This window comes from Thamnophis sirtalis, unplaced genomic scaffold (assembly GCF_051295495.1).
Source record: "Thamnophis sirtalis isolate CommonGarterSnake01/CBP01778 unplaced genomic scaffold, rThaSir2_p1.2 scaffold_11, whole genome shotgun sequence".
Classification (NCBI taxonomy): Eukaryota; Metazoa; Chordata; class Lepidosauria; order Squamata; family Natricidae; genus Thamnophis; species Thamnophis sirtalis.
The window spans coordinates 47,107,109-47,132,417 of record NW_028261391.1 but is presented as its reverse complement, the minus strand read 5'-3'; the positions used below and the strand labels follow the sequence as shown (position 1 = coordinate 47,132,417).

General features: G+C 43.8%; 1 protein-coding gene across 2 annotated transcripts in view; it reads right to left on the bottom strand.

Annotated features, from left to right (window-relative positions):
• TRIM8 (tripartite motif containing 8) overlaps positions 1-24,959 on the bottom strand; it is a 69,629-nt gene extending 44,670 nt beyond the window's left edge. The window contains exons 1-2 of one of the 2 annotated variants that reach the window (XM_087725760.1): positions 24,862-24,959; positions 21,576-22,255 (exon numbers count right to left, since the gene is read on the bottom strand). In XM_087725760.1, coding sequence (XP_087581886.1) covers positions 21,576-22,145 — 570 coding nt within the window. In that variant the 5' untranslated portion in view covers positions 22,146-22,255; positions 24,862-24,959. Of the gene's footprint in view, positions 1-21,575; positions 22,256-22,462; positions 23,417-24,861 lie in introns of those variants that run through there. The other variant, XM_014053449.2, reaches the window with a different exon arrangement.
• Positions 24,960-25,309: the final 350 nt, after the last annotated feature.

Here is a 25,309-nt window from a genome sequence, read left to right as displayed (position 1 = left end):
GTTTTTTGAAAAATTATATCAAACAGTTCTGTGATACAAAAATACCGACTCATTAAGGGTTATTTTAAATCTGTATATAGTTATTTACAACATGATTGAATACAAAGTTATTTTCTATACATGGTAACTGAATGCTTATCTGGATCCCTGCTTGTTTTAACACTTGATTCTTATTCAAAATGGCATTTTTAGATCCTAGACAATCAAATCCTAGATTATCCTCATTGGTAATGATTGGTTTACTTGATTTGACAAAATATTTGTTTTACCCTTGGGATAATACAATAACAGACTTGATGGTTTTTGTTTCCAAGAAATGCCATGTGACTCCAATAAGTAAACCAGAGATCCTTACACATGAATTAAGAACTCATATGTTCATAATCTAAACTTTTTCATGATACACAATAACCAAGATCATGGACTCTGATAACTGACTCTTAGATGAACATAACCAGCCATATAAGCCAGTTATAACAATGCAAGCAGATTCGGCTATCTTTTAATTAGACCAAATACAGAGATAGGGATAAAATATGTGCATTCTGTTTGTGCATAGAGCCATAGCTTTAATAAACATTTGTTATTAAATTATGAGGCAGAAACTCAAAAGATTCATAATGATACTAAAATAAAACCAAAAATTTCTTACAGAATGCTAAATTAAGCATTCTCCATATTTATCCTGCCCAGAATGTCATATCTACTATAGAAGTATGGTCTTTGTGGAAATGAATCTGAGTTTCAGGTATTTATTGGAATTTTCCAGTGCAGAATTAGGTTAGACCAGTGTTTTTCAACCTTTTTTGTGCAAAGGCACACTTTTTTCATGAAAAAAATCACGAGGCACACCACCATTAGAAAATGTTAAAAAAAATTAACTCTGTGCCTATATTGACTATATATAAAGCGTTTTTCCCACGGCACACCTTATACTATGTCACGGCACACTAGTGTGCCGCGGCACAGTGGTTGAAAAACACTGGGTTAGACTATGCATCCTTTTTGAAGATTATCAAGTGCAGATATCAACCATGTGCCTCTTCAGTTTAGCAAGATACAGTATATCACTAGCAGGACTTTGTCTTAAAGACTTAAACACTGAAGAACTGGTGTATTTACTTTTTTGGAATGGGAGCTACACCTGGCTTTTCAGTGGCACGCTGTGGTTCCACCCATGCAAAAAGTGAGCAGAATTAAGATAAAAATCAAGTTCAATTATTAAGATTGCTGTTTAGGTATTTTATTATTTCCCTCTTCTGTCACGCTGAAGATTTAATTCAGCAGCCACTTTTTCAGCCCTTTAAAGGACACATCCATGGTTTTATGTAACTATTAACACATGTGAAGATGAGAGCCATGACTCATCCATCCTTGAGAAAAATTCCTCATACTCCTACTTAGCTCTCTGTTAATGATAACATTTAGTCCACTGAAGATAGCTAATACTTGGTTCCAGGAGAATCTCTTCCTTACCACATAACTAAATCTAATGAGTACAATTATCATGTTGAATTTGGGAATAAACTAGGCCTGCACAATTTTAATTTGATAGACTAAGATTGGATTCCCATGCCCCAACAGGAAACAGGTTGGAAACAGAAGAGAAGATCGATCAAGGTCAAGGGAAAATTACTACTAGCTTGAAAGAATGAACTGTACGGTTTGTACTTACCTGAATGGTTGAAATGGAATAGTTTCAGTTGCAAAAGATCTGAGAAGCTATAGGAAGGGGTGTATTGTTTCTGCAGGCAGCATCCAATCTACTTTTGTCATCTAATCTGCTTCATACATGTTTGAACATACCATACATTTTGCAAAATGTCATTTAAGGAAGAATTCCAACAGTACAAACTGCTTTTTTAAACACCATTTTGGATTTTTTCTTTTTCCTTATATTATGGATTCTTCTATGAAAACCATGTGTTTGATCAATATGTGTCTGTTTCTAAGAAAATGGAGGACAGCAAAGTAATGGCCCTTGATAGATCAAGCCTAAACTGATGCAAACAACTGCAGGCACAAATTGCAGGTTAGAAATAGAATAGCTCAAGTTCCAAAATAGGTTTCTCACTCTACTGTAATCTCCTTGTCTCAGAAAATTAATACCGCAATAAGGTAGGCTTGTAATCAAACAAGTCACAGAAAAAGATAGATGCAATCTAGATATAACATCCATATAATTGGCAGATGTCAACATCAGATGGTTTAGGAGGAGTATTTTTATATAACTGCATGGGAAGACTAGGCATTTAAAAACAGATTAGTGTTCAAAGGACTTCCCACACCTTTCCAGTAATCTTTATACCTTGTTTCTAAGGTAGGTCAGTACGATGATTTTGAAACTTCTGAAGACAGGAGGTTGAGGTTTAGTGTTTTACACCATCGATTGAGTTTATGGCTGGGCAGAAATTTGTATAATGACTTCCTGCTTCATACCATGTGCTCTTAGTTTCTTCTATACCTCTGCGAAATCTTTTTGCATCTTTATATCTTTTTGTACCTGAGATAAGTATATTTTTTCCTTCAGATTACCATGAACCATACTGTTTTGGGCTACTCTAGCACAGCATTGCTGTATTTGAAAGGATATATAAAAGTGTGTGAAAATGACTCTGGAAGAAGATTCAGTTGTCATTCTGAACATTTAACCGTTTACTTTCCCATCATTTATATGGAAAATACAGAAAAAGTGTGTGCTTTAAAGAAGGTTTAAGTGCTTAATAAATTAAACATTGTAAGATATTCAAAAATATCTAGACCCCCTCCTCCAATAAAATCTGGAAGATAATATACATGCTTCACTGGTTTTCCATTATTGTTTGGCCAACTAAGGCCCTTATTAATTTCCAAAAAGTTAGATGCAGCCCATAGCCCGACTCACTCGGCAGTTCACACGCTCGACCTCGTATTCCTCTTGGAGCAGTGGAGTTGTGATCTTGGTTTGAGGGGCAGTGAGATCTTACCCCTGTCATGGTCGGACCACTACCTACTGAGGCTTGACTTTCGGAGACCAAACCCCCACTGTAGGGAGGAGGAACCGATTAGGTGGTTCCACCCCAGGTGCCTTATGGACCCTTCGGGCTTTCAGACGGAGCTTGGCGTTGTTCCTGATACCCTCGCCCGCAGTCCAGCGGAGACTCTGGTAGCTGCCTGGAATTCAGCAGCGTCAGAGGCTCTTAACCGGATTGCGCCTTTACGGCCGATCCGAGGCAGTGGATCCAGGAGGGCCCCTTGACTGGATTGTTACTGCTATCTGAGCAGAGAAGGACCATTGGCTTACCTGAAGGGTCCTTTTCTGTGCACTGCGGGAGAGTCCAAGCAAGGGTTAAATTCTGTCCTTCTGCCCAATGGACTGGATTGAAATTTCTGACCACGCCTCCTGGTCTCCCGATATCTTCAGTTTTTCAATTATGGCATGGTCCCAAAAGGTAAGTCAATGTCAATGTTCCATCCCTCCCAATAACGTCCACAGAAAAGTAAGAACAAATCCGATGGAAGTGAGATAACCTCAGGGTGGGATTGGACTCTCTCAAGCGCACAAAAAAGGACCCTTCAGGTAAGCCAATGGTCACTTTCCTGTGCGCTGCAAAAAACAAAGAGTAACAACCCAACCCTAATGCGTCTCAGAAACAACGGCCTGCAACACTCTCCCGCCAAAGGCAGCGTCTGCGGATGCAATTTGTCTAATTTGTAGTGTCTGACAAATAATGATGGGGACACCACTTTGCAGATCTCGTCGACAGATGCCCAGGCCGCTGTCGTGGCCGCACAGTGTGTGAAATGTGCAGTCACTCAAGAAGGAATGGGCCTGTCCTGCTATTCGTAGGCAAGCCTTGATCCATCTCCCAATAGTAGATGAGGTGACCTTTCGACCCAACGAGGTCGGTTGAAAAGCGACAAACAAGGCCTCCGACCGGCGAAGGGGCCTTGCATCTGATGTACTTCTTGACTGCCCTCCGAACATCAAGGGAATACCAACGACACTCCCTTGGGTGATTCAGGCATGGACAAAAGTCTGGAAGAACAACCTCTTGGGCACAGTGGAAATACGAATTAACGTTCGGTACGAAAGACGGATTGAGATGAAGGACAACCCTGTCTGAGTGGTTGGTACACAAATCGTCTCAGGCCGATAGGGCCGCAATTTCCAAAACCCTGCGGGCTGAAGTAATGGCAACAAGAAAGGCAGGTTTAAGAGTCAGGTGTCGTAAAGATGCATGACGTAGTGGCTCAAAGGGGGGGTCAGTAAGCGCCCCGAGCACAGTGGCAAGATCCCAGGAAGGATAACGATGGACGACCTGGGGACTCAGGTTGCAGGCTTCACGGAGGAAGCTGCGTACTTCCGGGTGCCTGCTGAGCGGATGATGGTTGCCATATGAGAGCATTGTGGACAAAGCTGCTACTTGGCATCGTGTTAGCGGCTAGTCCTCTATCAAGGCCCTCCTGTAGAAACTCTAGAATTTGAGGAAGGGAAGCGGCTGTTGGTTGAAGATGATGTTTCGTGCACCAGCTAGCAAAGATGGTCCAGGTGGCGTCATAGATCCGTGTGGTGGAGGCTCGTCTGGAGGCTTGGATGGTGTTGATTACCTTGGTAGAATAGTTGGCTCTCCTCAGGAGGTCCTTCTCAAGTGCCATATGGTTAGCTTGAGCCACTGGGGCTCCGGATGCGTAACAGCTCCCGGGCTAAGAGAGATCTACTCCTGAGGAATCCTCCAGGAATGTGCGATGGATAGGCAAGTCAGATCGGAAAACCAAGTCTGCCAGGGCCAGTATGGAGCCACCACAAGAACCTCTGCCTGCTCCTCCAGAATCTTCCTGATCAGTTTGGGAATGAGCGCCAGTGGCGGGAAGGCATAAAGTAGCCCTGGGGGCCAGGGGCATCGGAGGGCGTTGACCCCGTCCACCTGGGGACACTGGAACCTGGTGAAAAATCAGGGGAGCGGAGCGTTCTCTGCAGTGTCAAAGAGGTCGACCAGGTGATGACCGAACCTGAGATAATTGGTGAAAGAGGCGCGGATGGAGGTGCCACTCTCAGTTGTCTAGCCTGGTGTGGCTCAGCCAGTCCACCTGCGTCATGAGGGACCGAGACCTAGTACCTCCTTGGCGATTTATGTGCTCCTTGGTTGCCACATTGTTGGTGAGGACAAGGACATGGTGATGCTGGATGTTGTGCTGGAACTTCCAAAGCGCTAGCCTGATCGCCCTCAGCTCCAACCAATTGATGTTGTGCGAGAGGTCACGAGCTGACCAATGTTCTTGAGCCACTGGGGTGCACAAGTGAGCTCCCCAGCCGAAGATGCTGGCGTCAGTTGTGACGGTCAGCCTGGGTGCTTCCTTGAAGTAAGTCCCTTTCAGGAGGGCTGGTGAAAGCCACCACCGGAGAGACCGAATGACTTTGGTGGGTAGACATACCTTGACCAGTGAATTGCTGGTCTTTGCTCTCTGCATCTGCAACCATTGCAGAACTCTCGTATGGAGCCTAGCCCAAGGAACAATCGAGAGACACGAGATCATCTTCCCCAGCAATTGTGACAGGGTGACAATGCGAGTGCTGGGGGAGAGGTGGACCTTTTGGACCAGTTCTTGGAGACTTTCGACGTGGTCTGGTGACAGGAAGACTTGGCAAGATGAAGTGTCTATCACGTCCCCAGGTGTAGAATCCTGGTGACTGGAGCCAGGTAGCTTTTTTCAAGGTTGATGGTAAAGCCATAGTTCTGCAACGTCCGCATGGTGGTGCGTAGATCTCGCGCTGCTTGCCCCAGCGACGACGACTGAATTAAAATGTCATCTAGGTAACACTGTAGGTGGATCGGTCTTGATCTTACGTGGGTGGCGACCGCAGACAGGATCTTCGTAAACATCCTTGGAGCTGACGACAGGCCGAATGGGAGAGCCCTGTACTGAAAGTGGGACCTGGCATAAAATAATCTTAGGTAGCACCTGTGCTCGAGTCTGATGGGGACATGAAAGTACGCCTCCTTCAAGTCTGTTGATGTTAGGAAGTCCCCTTGACGAATGCAGCCCAAGATGGATTGGAGGGACTGCATTTTGAACCTTTTGTAGGCCACATATTGGTTCAACTTCTTCAAATTTGGTATCGCTCTCCACCGCCCTGAGCTTTTGGGCACTAGGAGTAGAATGGAATAGAACCCCCTGCGTTCTTGCCCTGGGGGAACCGCTTCTGTGGCCCTGATCTCCTTGAGGTGATGGATCTCAGTCTCCATGAGGTCCCTCTTGGTGGGACACCTGGGAGTTGGGCAACAAATGAAGTATTTTTTTAGTATTTTTAGTATTTTATTGGAATTTATAGGCCGCCCTTTTCCCTGAGGGGACTCAGGGCGGCTTACAATCAAAAAGGGGGGGGGTGCAAATACAAAAACAAAAAAAGTAGGTGAATAAAATAAGACAATAAAAACACAACTTGCATTCAACATTCAACACTCGGGTGGGGCGAATTAGGAACTTATCCCCAGGCCTGACGGGATAGCCAGATCTTGAGGGCTGTGCGGAAGGTCTGTACGGTGGTGAGGGTGCGAATCTCGACGGGGAGGTCGTTCCACAGGGTCGGAGCTGCTACAGAAAAGGCTCTCCTCCGCGTAGTCGCCAGTCGGCATTGACTGGCGGATGGAATTCAGAGGAGGCCCAATCTGTGCGATCTAATTGGTCTGAGGGAGGTAATCGGCAGGAGGCGGTCTCTCAAGTACTCAGATCCACTACCATGGAGAGCTTTATAGGTGGTCATTAGTACCCTGAAGCGCACCCGGAGATCAACAGGTAGCCAGTGCAGTTCGCGGAGGATGGGTGTTATGTGGGCGAACCGCGGTGCGCCCACTATCACTCGCGCAGCTGCATTCTGAACTAACTGCAGTCGCTGGATGCACTTCAAGGGCAGCCCCATGTAGAGCACATTGCAGTATTCCAGCCTAGAGATCACAAGGGCTCGAGTGACTGTTGCGAGGGCCTCCCGGTTCAGGTAGGGTCATAACTGGCGGACCAGGCGAACCTGGGCAAATGCCCCCCTGGTCACAGCTGACAAATGATGGTCGAAAGTCAGCTGTGGGTCCAGGAGGACTCCTAAGTTACGAACCCTATCTGAGGGGTGTAAAATTTGACCCCCCAGCCTGAGCGGCGGAACACTGGCCAAATTGTTGGGAGGAAAACACAACAGCCACTCGGTCTTGTCTGGGTTGAGTACCAGTTTGTTAACACTCATCCAGTTCTTAACGGCCTCAAGGCCCCGGTTCATCACGTCTACCGCTTCATTGAGTTGGCACAGGGCGGACAGATACAATTGAGTATCGTCCGCATATTGGTGGTATCTTATCCCGTGCCTCCGAATGATCTCGCCCAGCGGTTTCATGTATATGTTGAATAGTAGGGGGGATAAGACCGAACCCTGTGGCACCCCATATGTTAGGGGCCTCAGGGACGATCTCTGCCCCCCAACTAACACCAACTGCGACCTGTCCGAGAGGTAGGAGGAGAACCACTGCAAAACAGTGCCTCCCACCCCCACCTCCCGCTATCGCCGCAGAAGGATACCATGGTCGATGGTATCGAAAGCCGCCGAGAGGTCAAGGAGAACCAGGATGGACGCATGGCCTCCATCTCTGGCTCTCCAGAGATCATCGGTCAATGCGACCAAAGCGGTTTCTGTGCTGTAACCAGGTCTGAAGCCGGACTGGAAGGGGTCAAGGTAACTAGCTTCCTCCAAGGACCGTTGGAGCTGGAAGGCCACCACCTTCTCAACAGCCTTCCCAACAAAGGGGAGGTTGGAGACAGGACGATAATTGTTTAAAACGGCTGGATCCAAGGATGGTTTCTTCAGGAGGGGTCTCACCACCGCCGTTTTAAGTACGGCGGGGAAGTGCCCCTCCCGAAGGGAGGCGGTCACGACCGCCTGGATCCAGCCGAGTGTCACCTCACTGCTGTTGGCAACCAGCCAGGAGGGACATGGGTCCAGTATACAGGTGGAGGCGCTCACAGCTCGTATGGCCTTGTCCACATCCCCAGAGGTAACATCCTGAAACTCAACCCAGAGATGGTCTGCCAAGCTATCACCCTGTGTCTCGGCTGGATCTGCAGAGGTGGAGTCCAAGTCCGACCGAAACCGAGCAACTTTGTCCGCTAAGAACTGGGCATAGTCCTCAGCCTTACCCTGTAGGGGGTCCCTCACATCCCTCCTATTTAGGAGGGAGTGGGTAATCCTAAACAGGGCGGCTGGGCGGGACTCAGCGGACGCAACCAAGGTAGCGATGTGTGTTCTTTTGGCTGCCCTCAATGCTCTGATGTAATCCTTGGTGCATGTTGTCAGAAGTGCTAGGTTCGATTCGGACTTATCGGACCTCCACAAGTGCTCTAGGCGTCTCCTCCGGCGCTTCTTCTCCCGGAGCTCCTCGGTGAACCAAGGAGGTCTCCGGGATCCGCCGACCCGGAGGGGCCATAGTGGCGCAATCCGGTCGAGAGACTCCGATGCCGCCGAGTACCAGGCAGCAACCAGAGTCTCCGCCGAACTGTGGGCGAGAGTATCAGGAATAACCCCAAGCTCCGTCTGGAACCTCAGAGGGTCCATAAGTCGCCTGGGGCGGAACCACCTGGTCGGTTCCTCCTCCCTACAGTGAGGGTTTGGCCTCCGGAAGTCAAGCCTCAGTAGGCAGTGGTCTGACCACGACAGGGGTACGATCTCATTACCCCTCAGACCAAGGTCACAAGTCCACTGCTCCGAGAGGAATACGAGGTCGAGCTTGTGACCCGCTGAATGGGTTGGGCCCCGAATTACCTGGGTCAAGCCCATGGCTGTCATGGAAGCCATGAACTCCTGCGCTCCATCAGAGTGTTCACCGAGCGAAGGCAAATTAAAGTCCCCCAGAACCATGAGCCTGGGGAACTCAATTGCTAGCTCGGCTACTGACTCGAGGAGCGAGGGGAGGGCTGCTGCGACGCAGTTGGGAGGCAGGTACGTTAGCAGCAAACCCACTTGACCCTTGAGGTCCAACTTTACCAGCAGGGACTCACACCCGACAAGCTCCGGAGCAGGGATCCTACGAGGTGCTAAAGACTCCCGAAGTGGCGTGCGGGGGGGGGGGAGGAACTCCAGGGTGAGGCTTATCCGAATCGTTTGGAGCACCCACACATCCGAGGTAATCTCCTCCCACCGGTCGGCAAAGAGTTGGCGCCGCACCCCTATGGGAGGATTGGGATGGTGGTCACTTGTTCCGATAGAAGGGTTTGTTTCCAGACCCTCCCCGAAAAAGATGACGGGAGCAGGGCTGCTGACAGGCCCTGTCTTGAAATGGCTGTTGATCCTGATTGTGGTCCGTCCCCTGAGCATAGGAATGCTGAAAGGAGGAATTGCTGTTCGGAGGATCAGCTGGGCGGGAAGTCTGCCTGTGGGAAGAGGACGACGACCTGCAGTCCGGTTTCCTGGAAACTGAGGGCATCACCTTCCACTTGTTCTCAACCAAAACTGAGTCAAGGGCCTCCACAAATAACGTATCCCCTTTAAAGGGGGCAGAAGCAATCTTCCACTTTAAAGGCATATCCACGTTCCAGTGGCATAGCCATAAGAGCCTACAAGAGGTGACATTAGAGGCCATGGCGTGCAATTTTGTTTACGTCATGTCGCAGTCTGGCGTCCCCTGCCGGAAGCCTAGTGAGTAACTGGCAAAGCCAGGCAATCGTGGCCCTATTAAAGAATGAGGAGAAGGTGGCCGCCTTAATGGCCCAAGCTGCGGCTTGATGGGTCTTGTGGCAAGCCTGTTAAGCTCTTCTGTCCTCCGTCTTAAGTCCTTCTAGAAGGTCCGGTGGGAGCACTGAAGAGGAAGTGAGAATCTGAACTAGAGGATCATTGGAAGGTAGCTTAAGCTCTTCCATGGAAGGATCCACTGAGTAAAGGCATTTGTCATTATCCCCCCCTCCAGGGGTGGCCAGGGTGCCAGGCTGGATCCACTGGCATTTGACCATGTCCTTAAAAGAGTTTGGGAGAAGGAACAATTTCCTGGGCGGGAACCTTCTCATTGAACAGACCTTTACTGTGATCAGTAGGACCAGCAGCTGCCTGATCCAGAGGCACCACCACCTCCACGTGAGTGGACACCTTGGCCGTGAACAGGATTGACTTGAATAAGGATGATTAAAACAATCCAGCAAAGGCTGGTTTATCTGGAATGGGGCTGGTTTATCTGGAATGGGGTTCTCATCATCCGATAAGTCATGACCCCCAACATCCTCATCATCCCACACCGATTCAGCACTGGCCACCAATGGGGACAGAGATGTGGGGGACCTGAGGAAACTGGAGAGGTCTGAGGAATGGGAGGTGCTGGCTGTGGAACCTGTGGTTGCGCCTCACACCTTTGGAGGCCCTTGAGAGATTGCTGTAGCAATGACCTCCTTCATTTCTGCTGAGAGGCCTGGGCCCAGGTCTTCTACTGGGTGGATCCCCACCACAGTAGGCCTGAGATTGGAATCCCTGGTCAGAGGAACAGGAGAAGGGGAACCCTCCCTATCAGAAACCAGTCAAACTCAAATAGGTCAGCACCCCCCCCCCCAAGGAGGGGGAAGGAGACCTGGACCCCCCGGAGAGGGAAACCTCTCTGGAAAACCCCCCACTCTCAGAGAATGGAGGAGGGGGGGGCACCAACTGGATCCTGACCAATAGGACTTCCTGGCTGATCTGGCTGGTGGACTTGTGCCACTATCTGCCTTTGGGCCTTTGCAAATTCCTTCTCCAAGGCCTTCTGGCGCCTGGCTGCATCCTTTTCCTGCTTCTTGGAATAAGACCTACTGGCCCTGGTCCCCCTAATGGCTTCCCTAGCAGTCCTGCCTGCATTTCTAAGATAGGGCTCTGTCAGATTAGAAGACTGGCCTGCCAGAAGGGGATCCACGGAGATCTCATCCGCCATGGTAGTAAATCAGCTGCTGCGTTCGTCAGGTAGAAGTCTGGCAAGTAGAAAGATTGCTGGTAATCCGCTGGGAAGCAGGGCAAGCATGCGCCAAAAGGACACAAATAAACACTGCCGGGGGAGAGGATTGTGAAGAAATGCACCAGAGATCAAAAGGCTAGATATGGAGGGCGGCTGCAGCCAGAGAAACCTCCAAAATAGCCTATATTCTCACCGCCTTGAGAGAGCGCTTCGATCGCTGCCCTGCCTCTCTCAAGCCACCGCTGAGAAGACACAGCAATTTGCGTCAGCGGCGGGAAACTTTGGCACTCGAAAATGGCCACCATAAGGGGGCGGCACAAGATGGCGGCACCCAGGGAAGCACCACATTGCCTTTGCTGCAAAGGGAATAGCCAGCTGTCACTCCGGTTCGAAAATTTGCCTCCTCTGAAGACTTCGGCATCTTGCCACGCGGGTCACCTGACGGACTAAGCCTGCGATAGAGAGCCAGCCTGCTAGTGGCTCCCGGGATGGCTGGAGAGCTGAACCTCTCTGTCGTAATACAGAGAGGTGAACAAAATAATCAATGCTGGCTAGAAAGAAAAAAATCTAAGCAAAGGAAAATAAAGATAGGAAGGGAACCTAATGTTTATAAAAGAATACAGGTAATAAAATGAAGAAAGTCTCTGGAGAGACTATAAAAGACATCCTAATGGGCAAAGGATTGAATTGAAAAACTGAAGATACCGGGAGACCAGGAGGTGTGGTCAGAAATTTCCTTCCAGTCCATTGGGCAGAAGGACAGAATTTAACTCTTGCTTGGACTCTCCAAGCAGCGCACAGGAAAATGGAAAGTCTGATGGATAACGCAGGCCTTTTGGGGATCACATGGTTTAGGAAGAAAATCCTCACATGCTTTATTTATATTTTTAACAAAGATTGAATAGTTTCTAGAATTAAAATAGGAAGAACAGTCTATTTTTCATGTTGTAGAAACCACCTTTGTGCTTATAAAATACAGTTGGTCTTCAACTTACTACAATTGAACCCAAAATTTATGTTGCTCAATGAGAAATTTGTTAAGTGAGTTTTGCCCCATTCTACAACTTTTTTTGCCACATTTGTTAAGTGAATCATTGCAGTTGTTAAATTAGTAACATGGTTTTTAAGTGAATCTGGTTTCCCTATTAAATTTGCTTGTCAGAAGGTTGCAAAAGGCAATCACATGAATCTCCCTAGACCATGTTTGTCATCTGAAACCACAGCAAAAGTAGAGATGTACCAAGGCATTCATAAATGCATACGTTTTATTTCTGGTTTTATCCTGATCCATATACAAGTACATTTTTAATTCAAAGCATTCTTCCTCATTCAGTGCTGCGGAATGCTATTCAGCACAGAAATTACTCAGCTGACTAGACTAGTCTTTCTGGAAAACCACAGAAGAATCTTCAGCAATGCTCTCTCATGCATGTTTTTGGGAGGCCTTCCATTATCAAATCCCTACTTTTCTTATTCTGAAATCACTATTCATCCTAGTTGCATTTTCTGTGCCCTGAAGAAATAAGTTATCTTTAATTCTGTTAAACCAAAACATGGCTTTATAATGAAATTAGAGGCACTTGCAAAACAAAAAGTACTATGCAGCTAAGCGGATTTGAAATGCATTTAAAGAAAATAAAATAAAATCTCTTTTGTTGGAATACTTCGCCCCACAACTCAAAATCAGATCTGACAGATATCCCATACAGAATAATGTAGAAGACATATGATATGCATACTATATATTTCAAGGTAGTATAGAACTTGGGACCACATCTATTTGGAAATATATTTGTAATTAACAGAATAACAGAGTTGGAAGGGACCTTGGAAGTCTTCTAGTCCAACTCTCTGCTGAAGCAGGAAAATACCATTTCAGACAAATGGTTGTCCAATGTCTTCTTAAAAATCTCCAAAGTTGGAGCACTCACAACTTCTGGAGGCAAGTAGTTCCACTGATTAATTGTTTTAACTGTCAGAAATTTCTCCTTAGTTCTAGGCTGGTCTCTCCTTGATTAATTTTCATCCATTGCTTCTTGTCCTGCCTTCAGGTTCTTTGGCGAATACATTGATACTTCAATCAAAACATTTCCTTCTCTACATAGAAAACTAATAGGGACTCCTCAGAATGAAAATTTATCATACACGGAAATATTTTATACAACCTTTTATATAACAATTTTATATAATCTTTACTTATATAGGATGTACGTATGTGTGTATGTATATGTATGTAGTATGTATGTATGTATGTATGTGCAGAGCTGATATGTTTCTTGAATTGAAACTAACCCAGTTGCTTTTGTACTTTATTTACATAAGATGGGGAACATTACATTTATTAGTACAGAATTCTGAGCAAATCTGAAAACGTATCTCCAGACCTAAATCCACAGCATGCATATGCATTTGCATATAGAGAGAATCCTGAGGGATGTTATATATCAAGCAGGAAGAATAAGTTAGGAAATACCAATCTGGTTCAACAGAGAAAGGCCCTTGTTTTCCCACATAACATATCAGCCAGTAACCTACTTCAAACATGCAAAGTAGGTGGTAGGGGAGGGCAGGAGAGCTAGGAACACAAGGGCCCTGGGGAAGCAAGCAGCTTTTACTCTTTTTTATATCCAATCATAATTGTTTTCTCCTCCTTCCCTCCCTCCACATCCTCTTCCTCTCTGTCATATCTCAATGGCACAAAACACACAGCACTTTTTTTTGCAAATGGTTCCAATGAGCATCATACTCATATGAGCAGGGACAGAAAATCAGGATATTTAAAACACACACACACACACACACACACACACACACACACACGGAGGGAGGGAGGGAGGGAGGGAGAGAGAGAGAGGAGAGAGAAAACAGGACTCTAAGCAAAACAGAGCCAGCATATAAGAGAGAGCGAGGGAGAGAGGGGGGTGGATTCTACGCAAAACAGAGCCTTGGACACAGGAGATGAATGAGAAAGAGCCTTCAGAACAATGTAGACAATGCTAAAAGCACATCTTCTGCCCTTTTAATTAGCGGGAGGTCAGTGGGAATGTCAAGCTTTGCCATCGAGTTCCTCTTTTCAGAGGAGAAAATTAGACTTTTAAATGACGGTGCTTTAGGTCTTTTTTTCAATAGGATTCATATAGGAAAAAAGAATGGCTTACCATCCCTTTGCATGAAGTACAGCACCAAAATTTACCATTGCCAAAGGAATGTCCCGAGTCTTCCAAAACTGCATAGCTATAGAAGTCTAGACAGGGAACGGCACCAGTTATTTCAGAGAGAAGACCAAATGATCATCTTGTGAAATAGGATACAGCAAATTTTTGCCCTTCAATCAAGGTTCATGGTGGCAGTAACCAACTACTCTGTGCTTTGCTCTTCACTCAAGCATGGCTTGATGAGGATGGGCATCAATGAAAGCCAGAGTCTGCTCTCCATTCTCCCATCTAACCACAAGGTCACTGAGGGTACTTACTTTTATTCCCATATGCTTTTTTTTTGTCAGATGGTTAAAAGGAGAAGCAAACCAAAATTAACAGATATATTTCTTCAAGCTTGATATAAAAATACATCATGAGTCAACTTTGCAGGGATTGGGGGATATTTGTATTTCTTTCAATTATAAAAGACTGTATTCTGTGACTATGACTATGAAATAAATACAAATCTGGCTGCATCAATAACATTTTTGTAGCTCTCAAAACAAGAAACATTTTATAAACCAGAAATAAAAGGCAAACACAAATGGCTAACTTATTATGAGATACTAGAATTTTGTGAAGAGGGATGCAAAATAAAATCTAGAGAAGAATTGGTGGCAGAGGGAAACAGTTGCTAATGGTCTTTTTATTTACAATTATTGAAAATATTTAAAGTAGACAAAAAATGTGGTTTTGAACAATGCAAGACTGAGTTTGAAAATGCGAATGATGGACATGTAATTGCTAAAATGTAGAAATTTTATTGAAATATGAAACAGAAATTGAACAAATAAAAAAATGCAAAGGTAATCCAGCAGTCCACTTTTGACTATAATCGGGATTGGAATTTTGATCACTATACAATGTAGTTATTAAATGGCTCATTACATGATTGGGCTTGATTTTACAACCATTTTTATCATGGTTAGTAAGTGAATCATATGATTGTTAAGTGACACAAACTATTGTTAAGAATTTCAGCTTCCTCAATTGACTGTCAAAAGGGGGCTAAGATTTTGGTTATAATATACATATGGAACAACAGGAAAATATGTGGTTGAAAGGGCTGAAAATTTGCATTACGTAATCTTAAAGACAATTTTTATAAAATGATGCGCCATTGATATATGTCAGCAGGGAAAAGTGTCTACAACGTACAATATAAAAACACTTCAAATTCATGTTGGAAATGTGACCAAGTCGATAGATTTTACGTTTGGTGGATATGTAAAAATGCTAGAAAATGATACATTCAAATATATACCTGATTTAGAGGATTTTAAAGATTAATGTATAGTTGAGACCAAAGGCCAGTCTTTTGGGATTGATGGACATAATCATGGAACCATGTTTTTGTATGATCTGCAATGAGATTATTGTCTGCACAAAACAGAAAGCTTCGACAATACCTACAATGGAGATGAAGATTATGGAGCTTGCTGAGGTGGCAACTGACATCTTTGATTAGAGAAAAAAAACATCTACATTTATTGCTGATGGAAACCCCTTATGGACTTTCTGTGGAAAACATAAAAAAACCCGTCTTATGGGGTTTTTGATTAGACAGGATAGATTATAGAAAGGAGACATTTAACTTTAGAAAAAGAGATAAATTTATAATTGTACTTGTAACTGCTGTAGAAAAAAAATCAGAAACCACGACTTTTAATATCTTTTTTCTTTTTTTCTCTTTCTTGCACTTTTAGCTTTCTCTTTGATCTTTTTCTTACTTTCTTTATATTAGGTTGTATTTAATTTTTAACTTTTTTAAAAAATATTTTTTAAAAAGTCTTTGTGACAACTGCCCTATTTCATGCCTTCTACCCACACTAGTGTGGTCTGCTTGTTTCTGAAACTCCATGTGCTTGATCCTCATCTACAGCTTCCCTTCACAGCACATGTTTCACCTTGCCTATTTGCATGATGACCCAGAATAAAGCACATGAAGAGGTTTTGCAATCCCATAGATCGTACTACAAAAGTTGTGTGGGGAGAAGTGGGAAGAAAAATAATTCAACTTTTATGAACATACAAAACACTCCTTTTTTAAGCAAATGTAAGAATTCCCAAGATAACTTGTTACATTTCTTTAGGTGAGACCTTTACTCCTGGGCAACATTGAGGAGGTAATTGGATAATTAGATCTTAACCTCCAAAATTTCTATGAAACCGTCCTTCCTTCTATCTTATATATTTAATTTTCTCACTACTAATTTCCATAAAAACAGAAGCCCCAGCTCAAAAAAATGCATAGGCTGTCCAAATCAGTCAGAAAATCAGCAAGAGAGATGAGGAGGAGCAAAATGGCCCTTACAAACCATTAAAGAGCATTTTGGAAGCATGGCCAAGGTAGAGGGAAATGGAAATGGCTGCATAGACTAGGGAACTATGAACTATGGAAGTAGGAGGAAATTCAGGATGCAGAAAGCCAAGGGACTAGAAGACCACAGCAGGCATTGCCACTTTCAGGGAAGAAAAAAAGGGGGGAGGGGAGGGGGCTGCTGTAGAGAAGAAGGCCTGCAGCCTCCCATCAAATTTAAAGTGATAGGCAGAGCAGGAAATGGAGCTGGAAAAACAGACAGCAACATGTTTTACAGGCCACCCAGAGACAGCTTGCCTGTGCAGAATTATAACTGTGATCTTATAAGCATTTTCACCCACAAAAAGAAAGATGAAGACAGAAGGCAGCTGGGGAAGAGAGGAAGAAAGGACGACTGTGTTAAATCATGCTTAGGCCATAATACCCTTTATGCTGAATGATTTTTAAACGACACTTCAACACAGCTCCTGACGAAAGAAATCTTCAGAGCGACACTCTTAACCATTTTGTTTTCTCTCACATGCTGGTTCCTGCATGTGGCTTGGGTGGAGCTGTTGTAACTCTGCCTTTTTCAACACAAAAAAAGCATTGGGCCTCTTTGTGGCCAGGTAACAAAGTTCCTATCAGAATGTACTCTGGCACAAAGGCCATCTTCTGTCTCTCTTTCTCTCACACACACAACTGGCAAGGCAGTCAAATGGGAGAAGCATTTGATAAGAGCATGAAAAGCCAATTTGCAAGACATAAACTAACTGCTCCTTGCCTCCACAGGCAAAGCAAGCCAGACTAGGCCATACTGAGGGTTCAGGCAATCTCTCCTCCTGTCTCCTTTGTCCATTTGCTATGTTATATTTAGAATTCAATCCTGAAGATGCTCTAAGTATTCTTCCCTTATAAAAATCTATTTGCTTTGGACAAACTCTGTTCATTTTAAATGAACAGGAATAGCACCCCTTTTTCATTTATTCCTTAATTCATTCCAACAAACCCCTTATTCAAAGAGACAGGCTTTAATTTTATTGTTGTAGACTTCAGTTTTTCCAAAACTTTCCCCGTTATTCTTAGAATGCCTGCATTTTACTTCATAACATCTCCATGTTCCTGTTTAATTCATTTTCTTCTACTGCAATGAAAAAAAAAGTTTTTTTTAAAGCCTAGTTCATGGGCATTAAGAAAACTGTGCAATCTATGTTAATGGTACAAAAGAGAAAGAGATATCCATGACTGCATATATGGACAGCATTTAAAAATGGTTAGAAAAGGAAGTTAGACAATGGCTGAGATGAAGAATATTCCAGTATATTAGGTAAGGAGACACGTGAAGGATTCCATGGGAAGACTAGTATTCTTTAATGAAGAACACTAGAAAAAAAAACTTATTCAGAAACAGGAAGAGATGTAGACTACATCCATTACTGATGGATATTGATTGGATATGCCACCAAAATATGGATGGTATGCACACAAAATCTCTAAAAGTAGCAAGTTGCTGTTTCATTTCACTTATAGTTTAAAATTTAGCATTGCAGGAAAAAAAGATGGAGTGAGATATGCACTCATCAAAAGGACAAAATGTAAGTGCGGTATTTACACATACTTGATTCAATCGATATAAACAAAACAGTATAAAAAGACAAATGGGTGACCACTTATCTTGCCAACAGTTTACTGAGGCGGTCACATCCTTGGAAAACCTACATGTAAATAAAACTATAAAGTTAACTTCAGTTAAACACATCCTCAGAACTTTGAATGACAAATGGTTCAGATAGGCTAAATACGTATATGTATGTTTAAAAAGACTAATGATAAATCATGTTAGCTTTCAAAATATTCTCCCATGAAAAGTGTTAAATTGAGCAGGACTAAGAGAAGCAAAAACTTTTTCCCAACAATAAACTAAACTCAACATGTAGTGGTTTTGTTCATTACTATACACTGAAGTCAAAATCAAGAATTGCCCAGCCCAAACAAGGACACAGAGTTCAGCTGATTTCCAGACAATGTCTGCTTATTCAGGGAAATACTACCAGACAATCTGGGATGACTTTTTACTAATTCATTTCATATGCAGACTGGCTATCACCAGTAAATAAATACAGCTTGCCACATAATATGATGGAAGGTAATGAAGGACACAAGGTAAGTTTCTAGAAAAAGTTGGGTGTGGGCATAACTAAAAATTCCAGAAAATTGACTCATTATCAAAAAGCAAGCTCTGAATTGAACTGTTAGTGGGATTTACCAGTCTCAGTTCATCAGTCATTTGCCAAACCTCTCCTAGATTTGAGGAAAAAGATTTCTGTTTGATTCAACATTCCTTCCTTTTCTCCCTCCTATCTATAAATAAAATGAATAGAGGAGGGTAGAAGCCAATCCTATGAGTTTTTCAATAGTTCTGCCAGATCTTCCCTTCTTCCTATATAGGTGCGCAGAGCCAATAACAGATGAATTTGGCTTCTCCTCTTTACTCCCACCCAAATCTGCAAAAAGTAGAGGGGGGGTGATCTTTCTGTTCAAACCACTCTACTCAGAATACCTACCCTCATCCCAGCCACAAGATTAGTTCTCCAACTAGAAAATAATAAAAAAGCAATTTTATTAATGACTTATCACTCCCCCATTTTAGCAGCTAAATGATGAGTCATTTTGGCAACACTGTAATATACACAAGTTGTCTGTTTTATAGCCACTGCTGTTCATTTATTGTTAAATATTTATCCTACACAATGATGCTTGAAAGGAATCTGTGGACCTGTTTGTGCAGATTTTGAAGTAACTGGATCAGATCAAAAAGAGAAGACAGGGCCCAGCCAGCCTGTCTTTACATGCAGGTGTTGTCACACAGCTGTTCCTCAGTCTGACTTTTGCCACATACTCAAGATCACACCCTCCAACTCAGTATTAATCCAGAGTAAACACCACTCCCTGGTTTCAGCCTCATGATCACCAGTACAGATTACAACTTCATTTCATAGATAAACATGCATGAAGGGAAATGATGACATAGAGAAAAAGTCTATCAAAGCCATTTTAATGTTGCCAAAAGCTAGCTAAACTACGTTAGGTGATTTTATGACTGTAGTCCTATAAATCTTCATGATATTTTAATCTTTTGTACAACTTCCATGTATAGAACCCCCCACTCCAATGACCCCTGAAAATTCAGCATATCAGAAACCACTGAGATGTCAGGAATTAAAGCAACTAGTCCAAAGTATATATGTTCATGGCCAGGCTGGCTAGAATGTAAAGGAATGCAGGCAAAAACATCTGAAGAATACAGAATACCAGATTGACTATCCCACCTTTACTGTATTTTCAAGGTACAAAATATTAATTTGAAGCTGTTTATGCTGTTCCAGTTACATTCCCCTGCTCCACCACTAAATGATGGCTTTTTGGGGAAAATATTTTGTTCCTTTTGGATGAATGTGAAGAACCCATCTCATATCTATTTTTATAGCAGGAAGTCAGTGTAGGAGAGGTTTGAGTTCATATGGTACAGTATTCCTTTCTAGGAAGTTGGTCACAAAGGAGGAAGGGAAGAAGAATGGTGATTTGACAACAAGTCTTACAAAATAAGATGACTGCAATGTAATAAAGTCTTTACTTCCAACCACTGGAAACAAAGCTGCTTAAAACCAGATTTCAGTACTGTACTTTCAATCTTTAGGTCCATTGGGCTTTTTGTGCATCCTATTTCTGAATAAGAGCAGAAAAGACAGTTGCGTCTGAGGAAATGATTCCTAGAGTGAACCAAAGAGTACTGTAATGGGCATTTTATTTTGAAAGTAAGGAAAATTGCTGAAAATTCTAGAGCTTCACTTGCTATACCACTGAGAAGAGTCTATCCTATATAGAATTTTATATCTTCTAATATGCCTATACCAATCTCTAATAGCATAAAATGATCCACAACTTTAGATTTCCTGCTTTCTGAGATTTGCAGGGAAATAACATTTAAATAACTGTGTTTTTTTTCCAGGAAAGAAAAGGTATAATACTATTGCTACACCACCACCACCCATTTTATACCTTATTGTTTGAGTTACTAGTTACATTGAAAAGATACCTCCCCACCACACACATTCCCATTGCTTTATTCCTCCCTTCCCCTCCCCCAACATCCTGTGCAGTCTCAGGAGCCTGTTTTCCTTGACAAGATTTCTAAGGAGGTCTGAAAAGATAATGTCAGCTTTTGTTTACTTCTTCGTTTTCACATTTAAAATATGAGAACAGTACCAGGATAAATATATAGAGTGACCTGCAGTAAATCTAGTTAACAGCAATGGAAGAGCATATTCTGTAGGCCTTGCACACACAAAAAAGGCAAACGGCAAAAAAAAAACCTAAAGAACCACTTCTTGCTTTACCTTTATTTATTTATAAAGAAAGATCACCTTTGGGTAGAATGGATCATTTTATTATTGTAAAAATGTACATTTGAGGAAACAGAGTCACATTTCTTATTGAAGATAAAACTGTTCTTAGCAGAATTAAGGAACAAAGCTACTAAAACAATAATGATCCTGCTGATGAGCAATCAAGAAAAATAAGAAAAAAGCTCTTGCTGCACTTTCAATTTCTATTTATCATTTAATGTCAATGGTCCCTCTTTGGCCTCAGATCAAAACAGGGACAAAGTAAACCATAGCTGACAGTAAACAAAGAACTGGGGAAGACTAGACAGCTAAGAAACTGGCCTTTACCTGAAGTAAGTACTAATTCCTTGATGCTCTTTGACACAGCACCAAGCACTGAATTGGCTAAAGATATTTTGCTGCTAGGGCAAAATAAAACTTAGTAATTTAAGGAAAAGTTTTTATTTTGTTTTTAAAAAAATGTAAAATAACCTCCTCTATTCCACTTAAACTGAACATTGTGTGTCAACATCCACCACCTCAACTGAAAGCATTACACTATCTGGACAGGCAGCAGGATGGATTCTAGGCTGCCCACAATAAGGTACCACAGCAGAAGGGAAAGGGTGGGGACTGCTTCAACACCCCTCCTCAGCAATTCCCATCCACCTGAGAAAACTGGTTGGCTAATAATGAGGTTGCACCAGTTGTATTTTGCAGTCAAGAAGAAAGCTGCATTTAAGTATGAAGCAATGTTCCTACTTACCCTGATCTCATTGCGTCGGATCTCCACGTCACATACTGAGTGCCCTTGGTGTGCACCACTGTAGTAGCAACAGAACTGGCAAACAGCAACCTGTTCAGCTTCGCAATGATACAGTCGGTAAGCATTGTGCTGGGGGCAACTCCAAGCCCTGACGTCATCCGCCTCCACCAGGAGGTGCCCACGTGCTGTAGAGGGCTGTTGCAGGTGTGTCTGTACGTGGGACTGACAGCATGGAGCTTCACACCTTAGACAGATCTTCTGTGCAGGCAGAGGTGGCCCACGACGGCAGAAGACACAATGTAAGACTGAGGGAGTCTTTTCCAAATTAAGAGAGTTGAATTTCTCCACAATGTTGGTCAATTTTAAGTTCTTTTCAAGGTTGGGCTTCTGGTTGTAGGCCTGATTACACTCAGGACAACGCACTAGCCCCGACTCTTTGGCCCAAGCCTCTCCTATGCATCCCCTACAAAAATTGTGCTTACAAGGAAGTTGGACAGGTTCCACAAAGACATGCAGACAAATAGGACATATAAGCTCCTCTTCAAAACAGTTCTTCCAGTTTTCAGCCATCTCACCCAGATCAGAACTTTCCTTTTAATCTCTTTAAACAGTCAGTTTTTGGTCTACTAAAGCAGATGACGACGAGTTTCCACTTTTGCAACAGAAAGGCCACTAAGTTGCTAATGAACCAAAAAATTAAGAATGCAATTAATGTGGATCTCCTAAAATTTAAAGTAATATATTCCCAACAAACCCATTTGTTATTAAATATAATTAATAATCAGTACTAAAATTGCAGAATAGATACTTCTAAAGTTTGACACCAAACTTTCTTAATTCTTATAAGGTTTTTAATTCTGATTCTGAAAAGCAAAAGTAAAACTTACCGAGAATTGAAAAAACTCCATACAAAATCCAGAAGGAAGTCCAAATGCCATATAAACCTCCTATATTAAATTCTAATTACCACTTTTTGACCATTTAAGATCTGAAAGGAATTTGTATTCCCTGTGACTAAATTCAACCCTCCCTTTTCAATTATTTTTCCTCCGTAAGAAATTAGAATTTGCGTCTTTAATTGAATCATTAAAAAGCTGGATATAAATCCATACGCAAAGGGCAGGAGGAGCAGCTAGCTTTCTAATGCAGCTGAATGGTGCAAAAGGATTTTTTTCCTTGGCTTTGGGACAGTGCAATCGCAGTAGGAAGACGGTCAATCACTCAGATGAAATTCCAGCCTAGAGCCAAAAGGACCCTCCCATTCTTTGCTCTTTTTACAAATAGAAATGAGAAGAAAAATACTTTAAAAATGTCTACTCTGAAGAACAGCAATAATCAGAGACAAATTCAATGGAAAAACAACCTATTCTAATACTCTGTGGAATTCTTTTTTCAATATTGGCCTTGTTTCTAATCTTTCATAAGACTAAGGTGAAAACAATACTCCCAACTCCAAAATCCTCAGCCTTTTGGAGAGTGATGGTTTGCTCTCGCTGGAAGGAAAACAAGTATGCCTTGATCAAACTGAAAAGGAATTTCTCAACTGCTAATGAAAAGCCCAGACCCCGCCTCTTCCCCTTTGCTTCTCTGTTTTCCCTTCTGACATGAAAGCTATTTCTCCTTTTGGAACCAGCCTGCAAGGGGGTGGGAGAAGAGGAAGACAGACAGAGCTAGAAGGGAACTGCTGAAATGTACAATTCCAAGAGGACCTACTCAGTCCTCAGCCATTTTGAGTTGGATTTATTTTTAATTTGTGGGATTTAGGGCAGAGAAATAGAAACAAACGTGCAAAAGAAAAGGGAGGGGAGCTGGTGAATGGCACCACCCTGCAAAGTGAGTCCCGATGGGGGAGAGAGAGAGAAAGGCATACAGGAGGAGAAGGGGAGAAGCGGAGTGTTCTAAATTGGGTTTATATAGCTGCAGCTGCTGTCTTAGTTTTTATGATCAGATCAAAGAAACCCCTACATACTCCTTGCAATCATCTCCAGCCATCTTGAGTCTCTTCAGTCTCCCTTTTAAATAAAAATGTATTTTTTTAAAAAAAAATCTATCTATACCTCTCTTCAGCACCTCTCTAGTCACAACAGAATGAGCTAGCAGACCAGCGGATCGGACCTGTGTCACATAAAAAAGAAACAACAGGAAACCCAGCCACGATTTCAGCCCTAACAGAAGGAAAATTAAACGGGGGGGAGGGGGCTACTATCACCACACTATCGCACACAACGAAGACAAGAAAGAATATGGGAATTCCGGAAGAGGAAAATAGGGTGGCAAATTAAAAAGCAGGTCCATTTATCGATTAAGATCCAGTACAGAAAGCCTACATGGATTTTCAAAAATCTTTTTCCCATTCAAGGCAGAGGAGTGATGAATCTAAGCTAAGAAGCTCTGCCTGCTTCGCAAAGATTTCCTCCCCCTTCACAGATACCAATTAAAACCTAACCACCTCCTTCACCTCTAAGATTTGCAATATAAAGCAGTTCCGAAGTAGGGAGTGGATGGCCCAATAAAACCAATTAAATGAAGTATGCTGAGCAGATCGAAAGGGTCGCTATCAAGGTGAAGGGGAGCAGGCGCCGGAAATGGGCAGAGATGATGCTGCTTCTTCTCCTCCGCTTCTCCCTGGATGGCGAAGGCGCCTTAAAGGATCGAGGTGAACGAGAGGAAGAACCGGAGTATGAAGAAACTCAAGGGCGGAAAGATGACTAAAGATCAAGGGCGCAAAGCAGGATTTCCCCCCGCCGGCCTGGATTAAAGGAACAGGAGCTCAATGCGAGCCCAGCTTCTTAGTTACCCAGCGCCAGGGCCCCTTTAACGCGCGATTGTCAATCAATCGATCGATCGATCAATCGGCTCCGATGAATAACAAGCGTGGAGGCTCCAGAAGCGCAAGGACAAAAAAAGAGAGAGGAGGGAAGGGGGGAAGGGAAGGAATCGCCGCGCAGTCCGGAGAAAGCCGCCGTCCTAGCTCGGGCCCTCTCCTAGATTCAATCCCTCCTTCTTGCCGGCTTTGCGCCCACCCTAGCCGCAATCAGCGACAGCCATTCGCTCCCCCAGCTCGGTAGACCTTCGACGGCGACGATGGCTGCTGGCGCTCCTGCTCCTGCCGCCGCCGCGCTGCTCCTCAACCCCTTCTCCAGGGTTTCACGTGACCGCTACAATTTGATACATTAAACACAACGCGTCTGGCCTCTCTTAAAGGGGCAACGCCGGCTCCAGCTTTAGGTCGGGCCTTACAGGCCTCTCTCGCCTCGACTCTTCCCCGCCTTCCTACAGTACTTACTGAGCGAGCGGGGACCGCTAGGAGGCCCGTTGCCGTGCCTGAGGAGAGCCAGCCATTGCTGAGCTCCCTTCTCTTCGCTTGCCTTTGCTGGTTGTCACGGTATGACTGAGTCATAGTGGGCTGCTCCCGCCAGCCTCAAAGGGAGGGGAAGAGAGTGGCTAGAGCCGCCAATGGAATAGGCGCAGGAGGCTTTCTTTCTTCCCGGTGCCGGCAGCAGGGCGTCCCAGCTGGGCTTATCCGGGGTGGCCGTTGCAAAATTCAGCGGATGGCACAGATAAAGGGAAGAGCTCGCTGGGGTCCCAGAGGCTTTGAGCCTCGGTTAGCGATGCCGGGGGTTGAAACGGGATGGCTTTGCTTGCCAATCGGGGGGTGGGGGGTGTTAGCCCTGCTGCTCGTGGCCTTTCCCAGCCTTTGAAAAGGAATAGGCTGTTGTATATCAACATGCCAA